General features: G+C 44.5%; 1 protein-coding gene across 4 annotated transcripts in view; it reads right to left on the bottom strand.

Moving 5' to 3' along the window:
* Positions 1-22,120, bottom strand: part of WIPF1 (WAS/WASL interacting protein family member 1) — a 54,825-nt gene extending 32,705 nt beyond the window's left edge. For 2 of the 4 annotated variants that reach the window (XM_066189900.1, XM_066189902.1), the window contains exons 1-2: positions 21,955-22,041; positions 2,320-2,431 (exon numbers count right to left, since the gene is read on the bottom strand). Coding sequence is in view for 1 of the 4 variants with exons in the window: in XM_066189899.1 (XP_066045996.1) it covers positions 21,955-22,120 (166 nt within the window). In the remaining 3 variants the exon portion in view is untranslated. Of the gene's footprint in view, positions 1-2,319; positions 2,432-5,699; positions 5,767-21,954 lie in introns of all 4 variants that reach the window. The other 2 variants (XM_066189901.1, XM_066189899.1) reach the window with 2 other exon arrangements.
* Between the last annotated feature and the right edge of the window lie 538 nt (positions 22,121-22,658).

Genomic DNA, 22,658 nt, shown 5'->3' with positions numbered 1-22,658 from the left:
CAGAGAAAAAGCCCTGCTTCGGCACAGAGAGGGTACAGCAGCAGCAAGGCTGCTGCACTGCTGCAGGAACAACGCCTCAACTCTGCAGCCAAAGGCTTCTTCAGGTGAGCCTTGATCCACCAAAACTCGCTATTAGGGAATGCTGTTCAACGCAGACCAAGCTGGTATTGCACAGCCAGCATGAATTCAAAGTTTGCCACTAGCACCAGACTCCTGAGATCTGTGATACAAAAGAGCAGTTTTCCGGCTTCCCACAACAGTTCACCTGAGAAAGCAGCAGGGTCTGCCTTGTCAGGTCCCCCTCTTACGCCAGGAGCAGACCTGGTCCTTACCAGGCCAGCTGCTAATAATAACTCAATACTTTCCCATAGTGCAGAGTATAATGCACTCATTGTATCTGTTTACTTTCTAGAGAAAGATCTCCTCAGGAAACTCAGAACGAGCATTATCTGTTCCCTCCCTGAAAAGTGGAGTATGAAATATACAGTACCATCCATATGGAAATGGTTACTGCCTTTAAAGCAACTGTTCAGCTTTCATCAATAGCCAGAAAAATTCAAAATCACTGTCAACAAGGAGACTGAAATACAGAACAACAGACAGCAGGGCTAGAAGAGGGCATCGACCCTTCCCCTGAGTCACCACAGATTATATCATTCCTGCCAGTATTCATCTCTTTTTCTCCAAAAATCTCCACTGATGAAAAATCTGCAATATCCCTGTCACCTATTTTGTTATCCTAACAGCTAATGAAGCTTTTCCCAGTACTTTATTTAGACCTCCATTTGCTGTGATTGCTTTTACTATTTTCCATACTACTTACAAGTGATGCATAAAAGAATTTATTCCTTTCCTCTTCATGGTTATTTGAAAACTGGTTACATGTCTCTTTGAACTTCTCCTCTCTAGGCTAAGCAATCATATTTCCTCGTCTTCCCTCACAGGTGGTATTTGTGCTGTCATCATTACTGCTATTCCTAGGACCTTCCATAATCCCGTATCATGTGTGAAATGGGTGAGAGTGACACAATGCACCGCGTCTTTATCTCAGTATTGCATTGTAAGTTTATAAATGTCAGTTTAAAAATCTTCATATTTTCCTTATCTGCATGTCTCCCTTCTTCGAACAAGTTATCCCTTCCTACCCAAACAGGTTTGTTTGACTATTGACCACACAGTACTACCATCTTTTTTGGTCCTGTGGAATAACCCTCTATATAATAGTCTTTGCACCAACCCTCATCCAGCAGCAGTCCATCATCAGCAGTCTCATAAGAGATGTGGATGCATGAATGAAGTGAGATATTTGTCTGTTCCTGGGGCTAGCTCTTCCCTCCCACATCTCCCAAGCCTAGATTTCTCCCAGATTTCTCCAGACTGTGGTTTCCAAGCAAGTGCACTGCTGAAACTACACCAAAGCATCAACCCACATGGACCAGCTATAGACTTCATCTAGAAGAAACCCTGAATTGTTTTGCGCTCGTGTCTACAGAGGACCAAAATCCCAAACGACTCTGGGACCCTCCCAGCATCAGTTTCTACATGGCCCACTAACCATAAGGAAGCCACAGTTGCAATTTACAACACAGAGCATTTGAGATAGGAAATATTTGATCTGCTGGGCTGCACCAGCTCTAGGTCAGTACACTGCAGCCTATCTACAGCACATGCTTTCTGATGGAGCCTCTGCTGCAATGAGAAAAAAACTAAACTAAAAATTAAATCAAAAATAATTAAACTAAAATGAAAAAAAAAGTAAACTCACTGTTCTTTTCTTCTTCCTAACCATGTGTTTCAGTGAACCTTTTCATACTATACCTGTTCATTAGCACCAAACTGTAAACATTGTAGGCTTCACTGTGCAGTTTCCAAGTGTAATGTCATCTGCTCTAAGTCAGGACAACTACAGATTCATTGTACCTGGTCATATCATACCTTAGGTTTCCTGACCTGCTTTCCAAGCCTTTACTATTAGCCTTGTACTACTGGAACGGGGAAAAAAAGAAAAAGCAAACAGAAAATAACTCACTGCACATGTCAAAAGCGTACGGATTTGGCATAAAATCGGATGTGACTTAAGGCACCTAACTCTGACATTAGGAAAGGTGTGGCACATCAGAGCACTGGCACTGCCATTAATCCTGCCCTGGAGAAGACTCCTGTATTGTCACACTGCAACCCAAGACATGAGGTGGCTCTGTGGCTTCCAACTCCTACAGGCCAGGAATGACACACAGCAGAGGTGTTTCCTGTGCTGCTGTTCACACCATGACTCTCACCCACTCCCACCCTTCAGTGCAAACCCCACAGGCTCTGTACCTGGTCACCAGCAGGAGATGCTTGCATAGAATAGGAGGTCTGGCCAATTCAGTTCAGAATACACTTTCTGAAGTTAATTAAATTGCAATAACATTTCCCAGGTTGCACAATCCTGCAAGGAAGAAAGGAAAAGAACTATTAATTGTGAACTGTTGGGGATCACAGAGCCTGAGCATGTGTCCTTTATGTATTTCCTTGCATAAGTAGAAATTCTGCATGAGAAAGTGGCAGCATACTGTAAAGGAGAACCCCCCTCCTTCTAAAGAGGAATCAGAACAGGAAAACACACTGGCTGGGTTCTCAATATCACCCCCTGAGGCCAAAGGACCCAGTCTGTTCTCAAACAAATTTCAGACAATTCTTCCAACTTCAGCATAGTATACATAGAAAAAGCCAATATAAATGGTGGAAGGAAAACAGAAAGGCATAAAAAGCCATGGATGTGATGGTAAAACTGAACAGTTATCTACTATAACAGCTGCTCCTCATAAGAGACGTGGTTCAACAACTAGCTTTGTAATTAGGAGGTTTCTGTAGTTTAGGCTAGAGAAAAACACATGCAAAAGCTGAAACAAATGTGTGTGGGGAAGAAAAGGAGAGGCAACAATATGGAAGATGTGACAAATGTTCTGCAAACAATGTCCCCACAAAAAATACACTTGACTATTTGATGTATTTAGTATTAGAATCAATAAAATAAAATCTTGAAAAATCCAGTAATTTTAAAATAAAATGTAAGAGCAGTAGCCATTCAGCATTTTACAGATTTACTTCCATTTAGAAATCAATCCCAAGACCGCAGTCCCTCACAGCCATGCAACCGTTGCACACGCTGTGTGGTGAAACGAAACCCACGAGGGGATTCTGCTGTAAACCCTCTGACGCTGGCCTATGCAGTTCCGGTTTGCATTAGCTGGCGTTGCACATCTTAACTCCTACTTTTTCCCTTGCAGACAGTAGAACAACCCTGTGCTGTGGATCCAAGTGCACAGTGGACACAAGTTCACCCGTGTAATGCAGCCGTGAGGTTTCTGGGGAGTAAAAATGGCCAGTGATTAAGGTGACCTCGAGTGGTTTATTCTGTTTATTTGCAGAACTAAAGATTCTTTAACAACACTTTCACCTAACTTTAAAGCTCCCTCAAATCAATAAACTTCTATATTAGCACTGTTGAAGGGAAAGAAGCAAGCAAACAATTTAAAAAAGCATGAATTTTTCTTCTATAGATGATATATGCACAAACACATATACAGTGTCCTCTTTCTGAAGAGCAGCAGAGGAGTAGCCTTTTTTTCCTGAGTACAGAATTTGTCCCCATCTGGTTCCATTTTTTCTTATTTTCTCTTTTTCGTTTCCTTCTCTCTCATTCCAATGCATATTTAATTCATTTTGTTTAGTCTGTACTCTTTATTCCCTTTCCTCTTTGTGCAGATTTCCTTTTTAATTTGTTAGAGGAAGAAATATTCTTTCCCTGGTTTTCATAATACAAGCTGCTGGAAAGGGCCCATTCAGAAATCCCCCCTCTTTAACAACTCTTCTACTCTTTCAATCCTGGTTGCCTATATTCACTCCTGGTAGCAGAGTAGAACTGTTAGGGTTTATTTATTTAGGAATGTGTATCAGTTTACTTTTTAATTCCATTTCAAATACCTGGCACAAGCCACTGCATGGAGGCTCAAATATATTATTTACGAGCCATTATATTTAGCTTAAAACAACTCCTAATCTATTTGAGATGAGCCACTATAAGACAGGATTAGGCTGAAATGAAAAAGTCTGGAGTGGGATTTTACTAAATTGCTTTTAAATCACATTCCTAGTTAAACAGTGCTCCAGCGAAGGCTATAAACCCTAATACATCAGAAAGGCTGATTTGGGGCAGAACGTAGGCTCTCTGAGAACTTGCTGGTTTTACAGAAGCAGAGGAGCCCAGCTAAGGCCAAAGCCTTCTCTGCATATAAAGCCCCAAAGCTCGAAATATGAGAGCAAAGCTCTGCAAGGCTGAGCCATGGGAGCTGCTTAACTGCCCAGGAACAGGGCCCTGCTATTCCCAGCCTGCCAAGACCCTCCGTGCCCTGCAGCAGGGCCAGGTGCAGCGTCCAGCTCCAGGTGCAGGAGGCAGCAGCAGCCTGGTGGGCTGTGAGCCGCTGCGTTCATCTTACACAGATGTGTAAGACTGAGATCAGGATGAATGCACCGGGTGGTATGAGAAGGGTGAAAGAGCTGTACAACTTAGTCTGGTTCTCCACATGACTGGGGAAATATTTTTTAAAATATTTGGGAAGAAGTAAAGGCAGCTTTAGGACTTCTTGCCTGAAGCTCAAATCTCTGATTTTAATGCCTCGCATGGCCTTATTACAGCATGGTCATCCCCAGCAGCTGCATTTCGTGCGAGATTGCTGCCACTGTCCAAGCCCCTCTGCCCCACAAGCTGTGACCCTGGGCAAGTAGGGGGGTTCTCTGTGCAGAGCGAGCACCTTGGCCTCCAGCCACCATTGCTGGAGCTGGCTGTGGGCCCATCACCTCCTCTTCCCCACAATCTCCCAGCACCACGTGGACCCCACGCTGGGACTTAAGTTTTAGTTCGGATTCTGTGCACTTACAACTGTATTATACATTTTATCATCCTGAAGGTTGTTTTCTTTGTAACTTTCACTCCAACTTTGCATTTAAGATTTGTAATTAATCACAATTGCCTAGTGATTTCAAAGTAACAAACCTATCTTTGTGCTGGAGTACAAAACACACAGTACATCCCATGAAAGAGGGTGAACTCTGACAGTTATGAAATTCTCCAGCACCAATCTTCATTTCATTCTGGATGCAGTGTGCTCCCAAGTTAAAACCCTCCAGCACAGAGAAGTCATGATACAATTCCTCAACAGAAATCACCAGGAATGAGAGAACACCTTAACAAGGAACTATGCCAGTAAAATCAAAGAGAGGAGCTACATACTTGGTACAGCCAAAATAAACTAAATGAAGTTTTCATTAAAGTCAATGATTTTAACCTCTACTTGGAAAAGTGCTTTCTATTAACACTGAACACATCTATTAAAAATCCAGATCTTTAACTTATTTTATGAAAGTCTTAACAAGATGGAGAAGATTTTATTCACACTTGTAACGTGACTCAGGTCCACACTGCGGTTGTACTACAAGGCAGGATGTACTCCAAGCTTTGCACAAACCAAGCTAACCCACAGATGCGCTTCCTATTTTTGCCCTGTAGAGTTCTGCCCTGAAATCCCATGCTGCTTACTACCGGCTACCACAACTGCCATTCAGACTGCTCCTTATCCACTGCTGCCAAAAATCAGTGAAAATACCTGTGCCGAACCCCTGTAGGACAGCTAAAGAGATGTTTTAAGAGAACTAACCTGTGCTATTTGAATCCGTTGGAGATCACCCAGTTCTGAACTTCCCCCGTAGCTCCAGTCTCGTTTCCTGTAGAGGAGCATGTGACATACACTTCCTCACTGCACCTTGGTAGACCCGCTTTGCTTACATTTTAACATCAAATGAAACAACTAACTGTCACTCACAACATTTTAAAGACATTTCTGATCTCATGTTGAACCACTGACATTTCTGCACAGCCAGAAAGCCCTCCTCTACTGCCTTCTGAGTCACTCTATGATTCAATGGACCTTTTTGTACTATATATTAATACCAAATGCTGAATGTATTTCTGCCACAGTATGTGCAGAGTCCCTCCCCCTGCCTTCTTTTAAAGGGGAAACAAATGCAGTAGTGGAGAATGTAATTACACTGCAGGCGTGGGAAATTTCAGTTCAAGGGTATTTGTTTATCAAATATTCAGAGTGGTAGTGAATTGATGAATTCAAACAGATGCAGTCATCAGCAATTTTCACAAATACTTTCATTTGAATACAGTAAACAGAAGTTTGAGTGCTATGAGAAGTAGTTTATATCTTCGGAAGAGAAAAGATTTTCTCAGTTGTAGCAGTATGCATCCACATTTTGTTATCTAGCACTGGGCAAGCAGGTCTAAACATACGTCACAAAAGGAAGGACAGTAAAGTCCTGGATTAGAGTACTATGTTCACAGGACTAGTCAATAGGTGGTGCTTTACCAGAATTTTTTTTTTTTAAAGACACATGAATTTTGGAAAGGCAATCTAACCCTAAGTGCACCACCAGCAGAACACTGACACAGTCTGGAGATAAAGTTTGAAGACTACCACATCACAGCAGAGGCAGGATGGTCACACCAGTCAGCAAGGAAATACTGCTCCGCTGGCAGATGCTCCTTGTGGAAAACACTAACCACTCGTCAATCCAGCTAACGGAGGGGGTGAAGATAAATGTTGCATTCCTTTATTTAGTGAGAGCTGAAATAACAACAGACAGTGCCTGGGGGACTGAACAACCTGGCAAGGCCTGTGTGAAAGCAGTGGGTTACAAACCCAGAGGGGTTCCCTTACAGACTGACAGCAAAGATTTGGGATGGGGCACAGATTCGCTTTACCTGTACCTAAGTGTGAATGTGAAAACCTTGAAGGTAGGAAGAGCGTGAACAGACAGCAATGCTGCAAATTTGGGATGCAAATATTTTGGCAACAACATTCATTCATGGTGTCCTGACTCCACCATTCAGTTCTTTCACTGCACCCCATAGCTGCCTCAAATGTGTTGGCACAGTGGTTCCACAACCTCTGCCATGAACCACACTGAGGAGCTGATCTAGTGGTCCAAAGCTCATTAGATCTTTTTCCCCCTTTCCTCACTTTTAGGCAAAACCAGACAAGTGCTGGTAGGAAGCTGGCTCTGCCACTACCCAGGCTGTCACACAAAGCCATGGCTACAGTGAGAGACCCAGAGCAAGCCCATTGGAGCTGCTTCTTTGCCCATGGGTAGTTGAATTCTATGCAATTTCTACATAAATTAAGAGGTTTCCACTAAAATGTCATCCTTGTAATTAAGCTGCGCCAGATGAAGACATCAATGTTGTGAGCAGCCTCCTGGTAACCACCAGCCAGGGATTACATTCCCATCTGCTGCCTCAGGGCTTCTTACCACCACTTACTAGTTCATTACTATCAAATGAGCCAAACTTGCTCCAGTAATTTATATCAGTGGGTTAAAATAATTGGAAATGGAGTAAAAATGGTTTTGAGAATCCCTCCTATCCACAGAGAAGTGAGACTAGTGACCTCTGGCAAAGAGGCAGCAACTACAGGATTTACAGAGCAGCAACTAAGTGTTCAACAAATTACCCCCAGCTAATAAAAGATGCAAGTATTTTATGTGTACACATGCATAGGACACCCTGGCAAAAGGAAACACGTGCGTGACTGAAAAACCCCCAACAAATCCCATAAAATGGATGCTTTTGCATGAGGCTCACACACACCCTCCCTTCTTGTGCATGCACCTCTGAGCTCCTACAGCTGTACTAGGAAAGCATGTGCAAACACATGTCTGCAGATGCACCTGCTCTGCCCCCATTGAAGGTTCTGGGCCAAATGGCCAAGGTATTATTTACACTGGAAGACACTTGAGAGCGCTGTGAGGCTCATGCAGCTTAAGCATTTTCCCCTCAGTAAGCGTGCAGAGACATGATACGCCGGACCCCGAGCTCCAGAGGCGCTGAGGGGAAGTTGAAGAGTTCAGGAAGTGGCCATGCTTGCTCTCAGCACACTGCCTCTTTGTCCTCACCCAGCTGCTCCCCCAGGAGCTTTCAGACAGCCTGGATCCCTCACAAGAGATGGGTTATTTCTCTCCATTTTAAGAAGGGGCTATGTTTACAAAGTCACTTTTAATGTGTCAACCTCTCTGTGAGGAACTAGTCACACATAACGGACTGTGCCAGAGCTGTGCTTGGAGTTGCTGGTGGGGCAAATATACTTTTAAATCCCCCCCAGACTTTTGGGGTTGCTCAAGATGGGAGGAATTTGCTCACCCAGCAGGTAACCCACAGCGGCCTCGCAGCCACTTTTAATACACGCCCAAAGAAAACAGCCTCCCAGGGTGTTGCTCCAGGCAAGCTCAGAGTGTTGCATGCCCTTCAGTGGGGCCATGGGGAGGCACTGCAGGGACGGCAAAGGCAGCTGTGTGACACCGGGGGACCCACCGTGTCCACAGAGCTCCTGCACAGCAGGGTTTGCTGAGCCACCACTGACACCAGAGCATTTGTCAACTCTGACTGTGGACCACTAAGACAAAAAGGGAAACATCTGAAGCCTGATAAATTCCATCCCCTGTAAACTAACCATTTATTTCTCCGTCCTTGTCACAGATGAGGAATCTGTTGGCTGGCACCTTTCAGAGAAGCAAAGCTCCAACAGGGATTTTTGGCAGCCATCTTGTGTAAGCCAACCACTTGCACCTAATGCAATGTCTCACCTTACATATATCTATCTATCTACATACACAAGACAATACCATCTCTTTAGCTTCTGAGTGGAAGACATACCTGAAGCTCTCCTTTATGGACACATGGGTACCTAATGAAGGCACGTGTTAGTAACCCTACAGATGGCACAAGTTGTTTTTAAAGTCATAAACTGACGTCCTCTCACTTGCCATGAGATCAAACAATGCTTGATTTACAAATAAAGGACCACTCCAGCAGCAGTAACAAGTTGCACAGTGGCCTGACAGATAAGCTACAGAAGGATGTTAATAGACACTGATGTAAAGCTACATACACAAATGATTTGCTTGTCCTGTGCGATGGGGATAAGAATGCAATCGTGGACTTGAGGTTTTTTAGTTTAGATTAGAAACTTGCACTATCCACACATTTGAGTATATGGACATGATGATCGAGACTAACAGAGCATGCTGAAACCCAGCATTCAAAACCAGCACATACTTTTTGCCTTATAAAAATGGGCCCTTTTTATTCACTGTATTCACCCCATTCACCAATGTGGCTATGACTACACATGCAGACAGAACAGTGGATATGGTGGGGACTGTTTTCTATCTGGAACCTGTCACCAGCAAATCTGAGCAACTAACATCTCAGTGCTTGGGCAAAACAATCTGTACTGCCCCGACTCTGAGCAGGCACAACACAGCCGAGCGCAAGATTAAACCATCGTGTGGAAGGTGCCACCACAAAAAAACCAACCAAGCCCAGATCTGTCAGCCAAATCACCAGAGCCAAGCACTAATACAGAGGTGTTCCAACCTCAAAGCAGGAGCACAGTCGGCAAGAGTTTGTTGAAAGAATTACAACCAGAAACTGGGACTTCTCAGTAGCATATAATCCCTGCTGTTTCCATTTCCTCTTTCTCATTATCGGCACAGATGGGGGCTGAAGATTAGTAAACAGTGGGTGTTTGGGGTGAATTAGAGCATGTGTGATGTAGAGCTAGGTGTCCTGGTGGCATCCCTGTGACTTCGGAGAGATCTAAATATTTAATGTTGCCCACTACATTTCTTCAAAATGATAGAACATTAACACATTCCTTGGGGGTAGGGAGAATCATACCAGACAAAACAGGGAATCTATTTTGTCCCTCGACCAGGATGTGAACAAAATCTGATGATCAAAAATATTCTTGCAGATTTCCACTCTCTAGTCATGTCTATGTGGAAAACGAAGAGTTTTTACACTGTTCCAGTCCTGTCTGAAAACAGTAAATCCCCCCTCCCAAACTCAGCAAATTCTGGGCCAAAGCCCTTTACACAACTATGTGCAGATGAGATTACATTTTCAGCTATCACCCCTGGGTTTAGCCACAGGCTCTCCTTTCGGAGGACAGCCACATAAATAAAAGCCATTCCTAAGAAAATGTACTTTTGCCTAGAAATGCCTATGTATTTCTTGACTTGAGTAAAAACTGCTGAACTGAAAAACCTTGCTCTCAAAGTTATTTGTCCTCCCTGCTCTTTTAACATTAACAGACTCCTGAACAAGAGTTCTGGGGTGCATGTGTATTATTTATACATATATATGTAATTAGACATATTTCTAAAATGAGAACTCCATTTGTGTGGACGTCCCTTCATATCATTGTAGATATTTCTAAGAGCCTTAGTATGTTCTCAGAAATCAAAGAGGAAGTTTTAATAAGAGTGCTGGTTGTGGCTTCTAATACTTATTTTCACATGAAACCTGATTTCTTAGTTTGTAGCTTTTTTATACAATAAGCTTGGGACACAAGCTCTTTGGCCCTATCAAAGAATATGGACTTACTCAGCAGGTCAACCAAGAGAGAAACAATCCATGCTGTCTTTCCAAAGGGTATTTTCAACACTCTATATCCAGTAAAATCTGCCTAGCTGTTTTTTAGAGCAGTAACTATTACACTTTTCCAATGGCATGCCTAGGCTTCAAGTACCTTTCCTCATTACATAAGCATTGCTATGACGGCAAAGTTAAAATATATTTATTATTGAGCAACTATTCACATGAGTCAAAGTTTTTAAAGTATTCAACTGAATATTTGATGACATTTTTATATACTTGGTTATTTCAGTAGAAAACATCAACCAGTTTTAAAAGATCACACTTGAATCTGAGTAATATTTTATATTCCAACTTCCCGTCAACATCTGTGTACATTTATATACATGGATACGTATTTGTACATACAAATAAAACTAGACAAATCTACATCTTAGAAATCATGATCTACCCAGAACACCACACATTTTAAAGCCACACAAACAATATTCATTGATAAGAGCAATTTTTCACCTGACACAGGCCATACAATTTCAAGCTGTTACTGATGCTTAGTTCATTTCCCCTTTACATTCTGAATCTCCTAGCCAAAGCTCACATCTTCTTAATTTTTTTTTAAAGGGAAAGCAAGTCCCAATCTTTAGGAACTTTAGTCCATTTCATGCACTCTTCCCACAGGTGGTATATTCCATATCAGGAATAACTGGATGCCAAATATAGCCACAGATGGGAGTTTATGCATAGTTGCTGGGTAGTTATAAAATAGAATCAGCTTCTCTGCTGTGTAATAGATGAGATTTTAATTTTTGCTTAGCTATGAGGGCTAGCAATCCCATACTGATTTGAACTATATCCAAGTAAGGTGAGCAAGATCAGGTCATGCACAAGATCAGACCATGTCTTTGTGTTTCATTGATATTTATTGACAATTATATTCTCCCCCCCCCAAAAAAATGAAACAGTAGAAAAGGAGGCTCAGTATATGAATACCTATACACACTGCATATCACATTATCATTTAATTATCTGTGCAATTACTTTGAATTAGGAGAGTTTGCACTGTGATTTCAGAGAGCAGTAGTTAAAAAAGTGACAAAGAATTGCAGAGGCCATGAAAAGCATCCAGATAACAGCCTTGGAGACTAACATTCTCTGTTTCCTCGGACAGTGAAAAAGCCTCAGCCCTGTTGTGAAATCCTACATCTCACCTACATGTGAGGGGTACACATGGGACACATCCAAGCAAGACTGCTCACACCACTATGCCCACCGCTGGCCCTGATCCCAAAGGATCACTCACCAGCCATCAGGGAACAGCCTCAATCCTTGTTGACAATCTGACTGCTTCATGATGGCTTTCAGCATGGAAGTCATGCAATGCCATTTTGAGCAGGAACTTCTGTCTTGCAGACCTGGGGCTACCAACTCATTGCACGTAGACTACGCTTAACCTGACATAAAGCAATGTTTAGTCACAGATCACCTGGCTTAGAGAGTAAACTGCTGATTTAAAAACAAAACACCCTATATTGCCATTCATCAAAACCTGCTTTCATCTACTGCTGAAACTGAGTCAGTTATCAGGAGCCTGCACTCACAAGACAAACCAGCACCTCTACCTCAAAAGGGTATGTCAATATCCTATTGTTCCCACAGCCAGACAAATAAAAGGAGCTGGATTTCTGATGCAAATTCCCTTAACACATTTGGGAATTGACAGTCAGGATAGCCCAAATGTGAAGGTTGAGCTTGAAAGCAGAGGCAGTAGTATGATATTCTGGCTCAAAACAGCTTGGCACCTGGGCTCCTTCATCAGCAAAAATTCAACACGGAGCCATAACTGAACATGCAATCCTCTGTCTGCATCCCCCTCTACATGTGTTTTGTTTCTCCTTTCCTCTCCCATTAGCAAAAGGCCAAGTCTACAGTAGAGAACTGAAAAAATAAAATTACAGCTAAGTTTATGACTTATGGCTCCAAGGGAATTACCTACGTTCAACAGAAACCCCAGACTGTAGATTGAAGCATAGCTGTCTGAAAGAGTGTTGCTAAAAGAGAAATGTCTTACAGTCCAATTTCTAGATTATTCAGCAAAGCTGGCAGGCTTCCTGAGAGGCTGTACCACAGCAGTGACCTAAGTGAACAACACAGAGAAAAGCAGTAAAGACCTCCTAAAAACCTGCCTGCCTGCCCTGAAAACTTAGAGCTGCCCCAGAGTAAGTGGGACACTATAGCATGGGTCCCTTTGGGTAGCAAAGATTAGTCACAGGCATTTTGGTAGAACCCAATGGTTCCAGTTGGTCTGTGGGCCAAGTCCCAGCACAGTTCTTTATGGAGGATGAATTGTGAGCTGATATTCCCGGCTCTCTCTCAGCAATGCCTCAAAGCATCCCCATGCGCTGTGGGAGTCTAAAGGTGTTCCTTCACCTGTTCCCTGTCACTACATGCTGCCAGCAGGGGCTCGGCTGCACCAGCTGTGATACAGGCTGTATATACCTACTTGATGTTTCATGATGTTACTAGTTGGGATTTAAGTGAACTTCGTGACATATTTAACTTCGGGCTTTTTGCTGGTAAATGGGACAAGGACCATTCTCTCATCCTCAAATGCCAAAGCCAGCAATTTGCATCACTTGGGGAAATTTGGATTTTGAAGATCCTTGCCTGTCCCAAAGGCTATTTCCATAATTATACCCTAAAGAACTATTTAAAAGTTCTTTTACACTTGTCCTATACCAGACATTACTCCCTAGTGGCAGGGTCTGAAATCCTGATCCAATGCATGTTAGAGGAAATAACAATGATACAGGGGTCACGTGCTCCATTGAGAAATGAAGAAAACAGAACCTGCACGTGCTGGACTTAATACAGAAACTTAAACTGCAATTTTTGACAATGACACTTGACAGAACTCGCGTTTATGCACCAAACAAGCCTGCAGTTTTTTCTGGGTTTCTTCCTCCCCAGCACAATTACATAACAGCAACCCTGTAAACTTTAAAGCAAAGACGTAAAGGGCACTGGGGCTTTAGAGCAGAAGAAAGTGTCATCCTACCTTCAGAATGGTGTTTTCCAAAAACAACCAGCAGTGTCTACCAGAGGGAGCAACTCCAGAAGCCCAAGAAAAAACAGCTCAGAGGAAAGTTCTGGAAAATGCTGTTCTGACTTTATCTGGAGCAATCCTGCTCCATTGGTGTCATCTCAGCACTGATCTTCCACAGCAACCACATATCAAGGGTGGGACTGGTCCCTGGACCTATCAACCCTTCTGCTAGTTCAGAGTGATTTTTTTGTGTATCTTTGTTCACGCTTCCTAGGGCATAAAGCCTTGCTTCATTAAGAAATGGCAGTGGGGCATTGCTTTATTTCTATCTAAAGGGAAAAAAGTGCAAATACAGTTTTGGGTTGTTTTTGTTTCTTTTTTTTTTTTTTTTTTTTTACTTTCACTTGCAAGTTTTTCCATTATATTCTCATTTGCTTCTGTCCATACCTCACAGTGGATGGCCTGGAGCAAAGGCCTTGGAAGCTGTAAATGCTGTGGCACTAGATATCATGTGGTATAATTACTATGGTTTCTTTAGTGGCTCCTCAGTCTGGTCAATTAGTAAGTGGATGGTGAACAAACATTTTTGGAGAAGTACAAAAGCTTTCAAATAAAAAAGAGTAGTCATAAATCATTCCTACTATAAACTCCATTATTCCTCCTAAGAGGAAACTTTCTTGGGGAACTTGAAGTAACACAAAACAGAAGACAACAATGACAGTTCTTTCCCTTGGAAACACAAAATCTCTCTGTTCTCATTTAAGTACTGCACATGATGCCATCCAACTGGGTTTTACCCTGCAATTCACTTGCATTATCAGGGATGTTCTGCTAAACAACTGGCACATTTTAGATGAATAAAGAGGGAACTTGTCCAGTCATCTCAAGCTGTTTGTCAGTTATGGAACACTTCATTTTCTAGTTCCCTATAGCAGATCAAGTTAATTTGTCTTCCCCTTGACATCAGTCAGCAAGCACATTCTTTTAAGAACACACAAATGAAAAAAAAGGAAAAGCTATAATAAAACTTGGAGACGCTGATCCTGCAGAGAGCTGCTTGGAAAAGGATAACCACTAAATGAGAAAATAAATACTGCTCTAGTTCCACCTAAGGGTACAAGTAAGTGTAAGTATGCAACAGCTCCTCAGAGTAAGATGTTTCTCCATGTATTATATGGCTGATGCTATCCATGTCTGCCAAACTGCGAATCAAATTGAACCAAAAGAGCATTGAAGTATAGTACCCTTTAATTACTAGCTGAGGAATCTTCCCTCAGGTAGGAGGCGAGGAGGGGAATAAGCAATCCTCCCTTCTCCTCACCACCATATACTTTTTGTCCCCCACGTCTTTCTGCTCAACAGCTACCTAGATGCTGCTAGTTACAAACAGCTACCATCCTGTTCAGACTGCTCAAAAAGGATGGTTCCTGATTCATGCCACACTTGCAGCTCTGGAGCTGCAATCTGCCTCCAAGCACCTACAGCCTTCCTCAGGGACCAAGGCAATTTGACAGCAGCTAAAGGCCCCACCATTTTCAGAGCCTGCTGGTGAGGTGAGCTAATGAAGCATTGCCTGCTGCTCCCAGCAGAAACACCACTTATCTGGGGAAGTATCCTCACTTAACTGCTCACACACATCACTCCTTCAAAAATGGCAGGGAGAAAGATGGGGGGGAAGGAAGAAAGAGAAAAAAATAGAAGGGTTGGGGAAGAAATGGGAGCTCAGGCAAACTCCTCTTGCAGTCTTGAAAGAGGGAACAGGGCTTAGCTCTGAGCCACCAGGTACAGACTGGTCTAGAGGGACACTATCTGCTGAAACTCATTTTATCTTCTTAATTTCCAAGAACAAGTATTGTAAGAATCATATTTTGGTAACACTGTACTCACCCTTTCAGAGTCTTTCTTGCCTGTGGAGATCTTTACACCAGCAAAAGAAAAGATGAAAAAAAAAAACCCTGAAAACAAAGCTGGAGTCTGGGTCAGAAAATTCATTACATATTCTATGACTTAAAAGTCAGAGCTACAGGAGATTAAGTTCTCTGTAACCCCAGGTTCAGTGGGAAGAAATGCATCCTGCTAACCAAACCCTGTAACTTGTTGAGCAAGGATCATAAACCTGGGGGCAGAGGTTGGACCTGCCAGCCTCAGGCTGCCTCTGCCAACACACTCACATGTGCACTGCAAGTATCTCCCTTGCCAAGATATTCCTGGCTCTCAGCTCCATACACATAAAGATGCCTTTTCTAACACTTAAAAGAGACTGTTGTATTCAGCCATATCACTAAGCATGGCTAATCTGGGATACATTTGTGAGCACTCACACTTGTCTTGCTTCCACAGCAGCCAGGCATAGCACCCATACCCATCTTCCAAGCAAGGCTGCCCAGACAAATCAGGTTTATATAGCTGGCAGGCTCAGCTGTTCCAGAGCATTACTCTGACACAGCTCTCTTCACAGAACACTAAGGCACATGTTTAATCAGACAGCAGGTTGTGGCAACAATAAAATAAAGCATTATCCTATCTGATTTCTATGACTTAAAGGATTTCCCGACTTGCCGTGCTTGCTGATGCCCTCTTAACATTTAGGGATTTGTGTCAACTGAGGTACAAAACTGATCTGTTGTTGTGGAGAATAAGCAATGGATAGATCTGCAGAATGATGCAAGGCTCCACTGACTTTTAGTTATGCTTATGCAACTCCACAGCTCCACAGCTGCTAATACTTAGCAGATGACCTGCGTAAGTGCTAGACAAAAAAAAAAAAAAGAGAGAATCCTACTTCATCACTTAAAAAACAAGCTACCAAAACAAGAGCAATGATTTTTTTTCATCTGACATGGTTTTCTTCTTCCCCTCTGAACAGAATTCAAAAAAATGCAGCATAACGAATTCAGCATAACTTATAACTGAAGATCTGAATGGTGCCTTGTTCGTAGCATTTGGATTTGAAACACAGATGCAGTTAACTCACAGTTTAACTCCTTCCATGATACTCTCTAAAATGCTGATCTGTGTTCTTCTTAGCTTCCTGATATTTAACTTTCCAAGTGATTTTTCTTTTTTTAAAAAAGAGAGAGTCAAACTTGGATTCAGTGTACAGCTTCATCTGCTATTTTCTGCTCTTAAAAAATATGAGATTAATTGTTGTGCAACTAACTGGGAATAACATCACTTTCTAAAAATTTCCTTTGCAGCTCTAGTCTTTATTTCACCAAACTCTTTTTCAGATCAAATTTTCTATGCTTCTGAAAGTCAATGCACTACATTTTTCTTTAGTACTACAACTCTCTATGAACATAAGAGATAAGGCGCAAAAAAAAAAAAAAAAAGAAATATGATAACTCTCAGCAGGTAAGTGTAGTCTCTGTTGCCAAGTGATCTGAAAACAGTCAAGTAGGGAAAGGGGGAAAGAAGGTAGCTTTATGTGTGAAGACAAAATCTTTTAGCTACCAAGGCACTAGTCTGCCAGCCAGGAGATTTATGATCCTCTCTCAGCACTATTACTGACCTGCTGCTATGAGACTTTAGGCAAAATTACCTCCTTACACTATGATTCTCCACATACTTCAATTTTTGAAGTCTTTATTCAGAATTCTCAAGGCCATTTTCAGACATTTTAAGACTACATTTATTCCCACTGGTTTTGGGGACAGACAAAGGCAGCCATGCTTCCCCCGTAATGCAAAAAACATGGCATACAGCCAGCTGGAAGGAACTGCTGGATCTCATCTAGTTCAGTGCAGGGCTGACCTGGCTTCAAGCAGATTGCTCAGGCCTTCTTTAATTTTTAGACCCTCTCCCAACAACAGACTCCACAATCCCTCTGGAAAACCGAAAGTTTCAGTGGTTAGCCCCCCTCATCACCAAGGACTTTACCGGAAATTTTAGTAGGAAGCAGAACACTGTGCCAAGGAATGCAATTTCTGTTTAGGGCTCACTTCTGGCCCTGTTAAGTCAGGGCTCAAGAGAAATACAGACAAGCCTGCTCCACACCGCCTGCTCTTCATAGCAAGAGGATTTCAGCACTCAAAGTACTACAGAGAGAGGGAGGAAGAGGGAATCACCCCATTTCCTGAACCTATCATAAGAGAAACACGCAGAAGCTATTTTGGGCTCAGTGAAGCTGCTAAGAGCATTTATTTTAACATCTGTACTATTTCCCGTTAAAGAGTATCCTGTAGTTTCTTCAGCAGGAGTTATGTGCTCAAGTTTAGCACAAACAGAAAGAGGGCTCTCATGAAAGCATGCACGGACAGACAGGAGGGCCCTTCTCACAGGCATTATCCCAAGGTGGAAACGCTGGGAGCTACACACACACTGAGGACATTAAAGATGAGGGGTGGCACATGAACACATTAAAACATAGAAACTTCTGCTTCTACAACATTAGTAGCTTAAGGAATTACAAAACTATCCATTTTAACTCCAAAGCATACTTATGTGTAATTGGATCCAAATGAAGAACACCAAAGAAGTAATGGCTGAGCTAAGTGTTACAAAACTTACTTACAGACTCTCAAACTACTCCTTGTGCTTCCCGTTTATCTCCTTCCAGGAATTAGGAAAAACTTTCTATTCTGAACTCCTTTGATCTCTCCGATTTAGACAAAGCTGCTCCCCTGCCACTTGCGTCTCCAGCCTTAGAGACACTCTTGACTGATCTTTGTGAACTGCGTTGGATGAGGCCCAAGGACAGCTGCACTTGCAGACTTGTGTGCCTGCAAGGATGAAGAGCAACTCCGATACCTTTCAGGCCCTTGATGTTCAGGGTTATTGCCACAGAAAAAAATAACTTTTTTAATATTCAGATTTCACTCTCAGCTCAGCAGCAGTGACACAGTCCTCACAGAGGATCACAACGGAGTACTAACATAGTAAACAGTTTGTTACTCCTCCTTCCCCCTCTTCAGATACCCAGACATATGCATATGTGTACCTGGTGCTTCATGAGAGCACTGTGCTATCATATTGGTCACCACAACCACGCAAATTGCTTTAAACGAAGCCTCCTACTAAAGCATGATTATAGACATCTTTATTAAATTTACTTTCTAATAATGCCTTTTCTGGGCTATTTGCCAACAGTTCAGCAGTTATTATTCAGTAACAGGTTTTCACATACCTCTTTGAAGTAAGGAGCTAAACCAGTAGGTGTTAACTGCACATAGGAGCCTCGAAGATTTGTGCCTACTTAGAGTATCCACTTCTTCAGTACTGCCAAAATCTGTTCTACCATCCCAGAATTTAATTCTCTCCCCATATACTGTCTCCACACCCCTACTTGAAAACAGCTAGCACCACGGATTTTGAACCAAGACAGTAAACAGTCCCTTTATATAACAGATCCCACAGACCAAATGTTAGAGTGCATCACATGAAGAAAATGAGAAAGTGTTGGAATCAAGAATAAGAGAAATCAGTAGAAAGAACACAAAAGTATTTAATTAGATTTGAATTTTGATAACACTTCATTATTGTGAAGAAGCCATAATTAAGATATATTTACTTTGCCAAAAGCATAAACTTTAAAGAAACCCGCCCCTCTGCTGCATCATTATTTCATCTGGTTTCTATACATAGCTCCATTAACCAGATGAAGATTCAAGACAGTTAAATGCACAGAACATTTCTCAAAGCTGCTGCATAAAGACATTGTACTGAATTGTACACACCATCAACAATACATGTGCTCCAGAGGAAGCCTATGCCTTCCGATCATGTCACAATTGTCAGACAACACCAACATACACTCTTTTCTCCCCACAAAGCAGATGGGTGTTTACACAAGTAGGGTAGAAGACTAATAGCTGTTAGAACTTTATGCAGTGTAGGTAATGGAGAAAAATACTGCAGCATGCTCCCTTCTCAAAGGGATTAGCATTGGTCGTGCTTCTCAGTGGCTTTTTCAGGGTCTGGAGATCATCAGATGTAAAGGTCATACCTGTTATCACAGGTGGGAAATTGCTCCTTCCATAGCCATAACCTTTCCTTAGATGCACACTTTCAGTTCTTGACTGCACTACACAGGTAAAAGCAGTGAAACACTTCTAGGGCAGGTAACTGGGTTTTCCATTAAAAAAAAAAAAAAAACCAACAAAAAAAAACCAACAAAAAAACCTTAGTAGTCTAGTAGCCAGGCAGTCCCCAAAGACCCTACTACCTGATGCCATTCAGAGAGTAAACTAATCCTGGAGAAACTCCAAAGTGTAATTTCAAAAGAAATAGCAAGGCAGCAGCAGTAATTAGGACATAGCTTCAACGGCTTTAATTCCCAGTTGTTGGGGTGAGAGATCTCAAAGCAGGATGCAGGGGAGAGTCAGCACAGGGCTGAGAGGGAACTTCTCTACAGACAAGGGAGTTACTGCTCTCTTTCTCTCCTTACTCAGACTTGTGAGCTTTTCAGCACAACCCCACAGATAACTGGGAGAGGCTGAAGCAGCTGCAGCACAGGAACAGGTGAGCAGCAATAAGAGCTAAGAGAAGGGTGGGAGGAGCAAGAGTAGAGGCAGGAATCCCTAAGTTGCCAAGGATAACATAGAGTAACCACAGCCTCCAGGCACAGCCCCTGTCCCAAAATGCCTGCACTCCAGTCAAGGCCAGCCACAGGAACTGGCGTGCCTCTTGCTTCACATTCCTCGGAAACTTGCCCTAACCAACTATGGAAATAATAATTTCATGTACAACATGGAGAACTACACATTTGACAGGCAGATGCTAAGGGCAACGTCCTGCTCAGCTTGAGGTCAGAGAATGCTGAAGAGCCTAGAAGAGCAAGGCAGAAAGACACACATAATACTTGAGGAATGAAAAGCGCTTTCTGCAGGAACAATAACAGGGACTCGAGATACTATCTCATAATTTTTGGCTATTTGCTCTCACTCTAGCTAAACTGATCTTTAAATAACATTTGTGCATACATAAAGAGCTTTTCCGCTCCATTTGTAGCTTTCCTCTCTTCCCCTTGTCCCTACCCAACCCCCCCTGCTCTGTTCCTGAATCTCCCTTTCTGAGTATGTCCTCCCCCCTCACGTGTTCCCGCTGGACAGAGGGCAGAAGTGCTCTGGAACAGCTGTATTTCCTCCTCATCTGCTCCTTCCCCTCACAGCAGAGGGGAAAGTACATGCCAGCTCAGCTTGCCTCGTGGTTCATGGCAGTTGAAAAAGTGCACTGCCAGAGCAGCACTGCAATCCCTCCCGCCTTCACTGAAGGCAAGGCCCTCGAGGCTCTGAGAGGACCTTTTCTATTCTACGTGGCCTCCTGGGTCTCTGCACCGTCCCCCCAAGCTGGGCTTGGAAGTGCTAGTGGACAGGAGAAACAGAGAGGAATGTCGACAGAGTTAAAAAGGGTGTGAATGAGAAGCAAAACACGCTGCCCATACTCTAGAGGTGAAAACTGAGAGCAGCTGCTGATCACAGCCCTGTCTTTGAGAACGTACTTCAGGAGTAAAGGACCAACTTAGAAGTACCTCATGGTGGGTCCCTGAATACGCACACCTTGGTGCCAGAAACAAGTGCTGCTATCGCATTTGTTTCAGACAGGCCACTCAAACAGGGCACACAGTAGCTGAGGAACACCGACTCTGAGAAGGCACATAGCCCTGCACTCCAGGTGTTCATCAGAAGATGAAACACAGCCATTAGAGCAGCAGAGGCAAACAAAGTGCAAGACAAACTAAAACTTTGACTGGTTACGTGAGGTTCCCTAAGTTAATTCCTTCCAAAAAGCCCCCAAGAGCCAGCTCAGAGGGCAGAGACGTGCTTGGTTGACTCCACCATAAAGCCTAACTACACGGTCCACCTCAACATTTGCTGCAGATGAAAGCACTCGAGGGAGGCTGCAACACGAACACCTGCGTGTGTGACCAACATAACGATGCCCTGCGTGGGTGCCACTCGTGCAGGCAGCGGTGTGTGCCACGGCTCCAGCGTGTGCCACAGCCCCAGTGCGGCTCTCCCCACCCTGACGTGCCAGCCAGGATTTCACAGCCGTGGCTGTAGAGCAGCAGATACGGACCAAGATGCCACCAGGCACCTCCGTGGCGGCCCGGGCAGAAGCGCGGTCCGAGCTGCCCAGAGGGGCCGGGGGCAGCGCCCAGAGAACAGCGCCAGCCGCCACCGCGGGCACGCGCCCAACCCCGGGGGAAGCGGGAATGCGAGGGGAAGCAGGGAGGGATCCCAGCCTGCCAGCACGGCTTCGGGAGGCAGGAGGAACGCGTCCAGCCCAAGACAGAGCAGTCTGGAAGAAAAGAGAGAAAGAGCAGACAGGCACGAGGCGAGAGTCGGCTGCCGACCCTTGTACCCGCAGGGCGCCCGTCCCGCGGGGCCGGGGGTGCCGGGCCGCCCCAGCGCGGCGGCCGCCGGACCCCGCCCGCCCCAGAGACCCCCGCCCCGCCGGGAGCCCCGTGCGGCTCCCGCAGCCCCCTTACCGCGCTCCGTGCGGCCGAGGCGGCGGGAGGGCACGGCGGGTCCCGCCGGCGCTGCAGCCGCTGCGGCGGCCGGGACATGTTGGGCCGGGCGGCTATTTATAGCGGCAGGAAGCGGCGCGGCGCGGCTCTGGGGCGCCGCTCTCCCGCCGTCCGCGCCGCCGCACATGCCCCGCGTCCACAGAGCGCGGCCGGGCCCGGCCGGGCCGCCGCGGGTGGGTACCCGCCCCCTGGCCCCGTCGGCGGAGCGGGACTCCCCGAGGGTGGTCCTTCCCAGGTGGCGCGGGGTAGCGGCCATGACCGTGCCCCTATCGTTCTGTGCCCGGTGCCCAGTGGGAGTTCACGCCAGGCAGAGTCACAGAGAGCCCCCTTACAGCGGGATGGGTTCAGGTCCCCAGGTGCCAACGGCCTGAACTGTGACTTTGGTGGCTCTGCCGAGGACACATCCCGCTCCAAGCCTCCCCGGTTCCCCGGCCGTGCCCTCACGGCAGGGGCAGCTCTGCTTTCCGTGCCGCCCTGGCCGCCCCGCGCTGCCCGGCCCCCGACACAGCCCCCGCTCCTCTCGGCCCTGCTCCCGCGGCTCCCTTTGGCCACAGAGGTCTCAACACGCTTCGTTTTCCCTACCTGCCTGCGATGGCCTCGATGGCAGCCAGCGGTGAGAGGGTAGTGGCGCCTGGGGAATAGCAAGGCACCAGGCAGAGACACAC

Source organism: Chamaea fasciata, unplaced genomic scaffold (genome assembly GCF_029207755.1).
Source record: "Chamaea fasciata isolate MVZ Bird 193981 ecotype frontalis unplaced genomic scaffold, bChaFas1.0.hap1 SCAF_8, whole genome shotgun sequence".
In the NCBI taxonomy this organism is placed as follows: domain Eukaryota; kingdom Metazoa; phylum Chordata; class Aves; order Passeriformes; family Sylviidae; genus Chamaea; species Chamaea fasciata.
The sequence above is the reverse complement of the archived record's forward strand: the minus strand, read 5'-3'. Positions and strand labels throughout refer to the sequence as shown.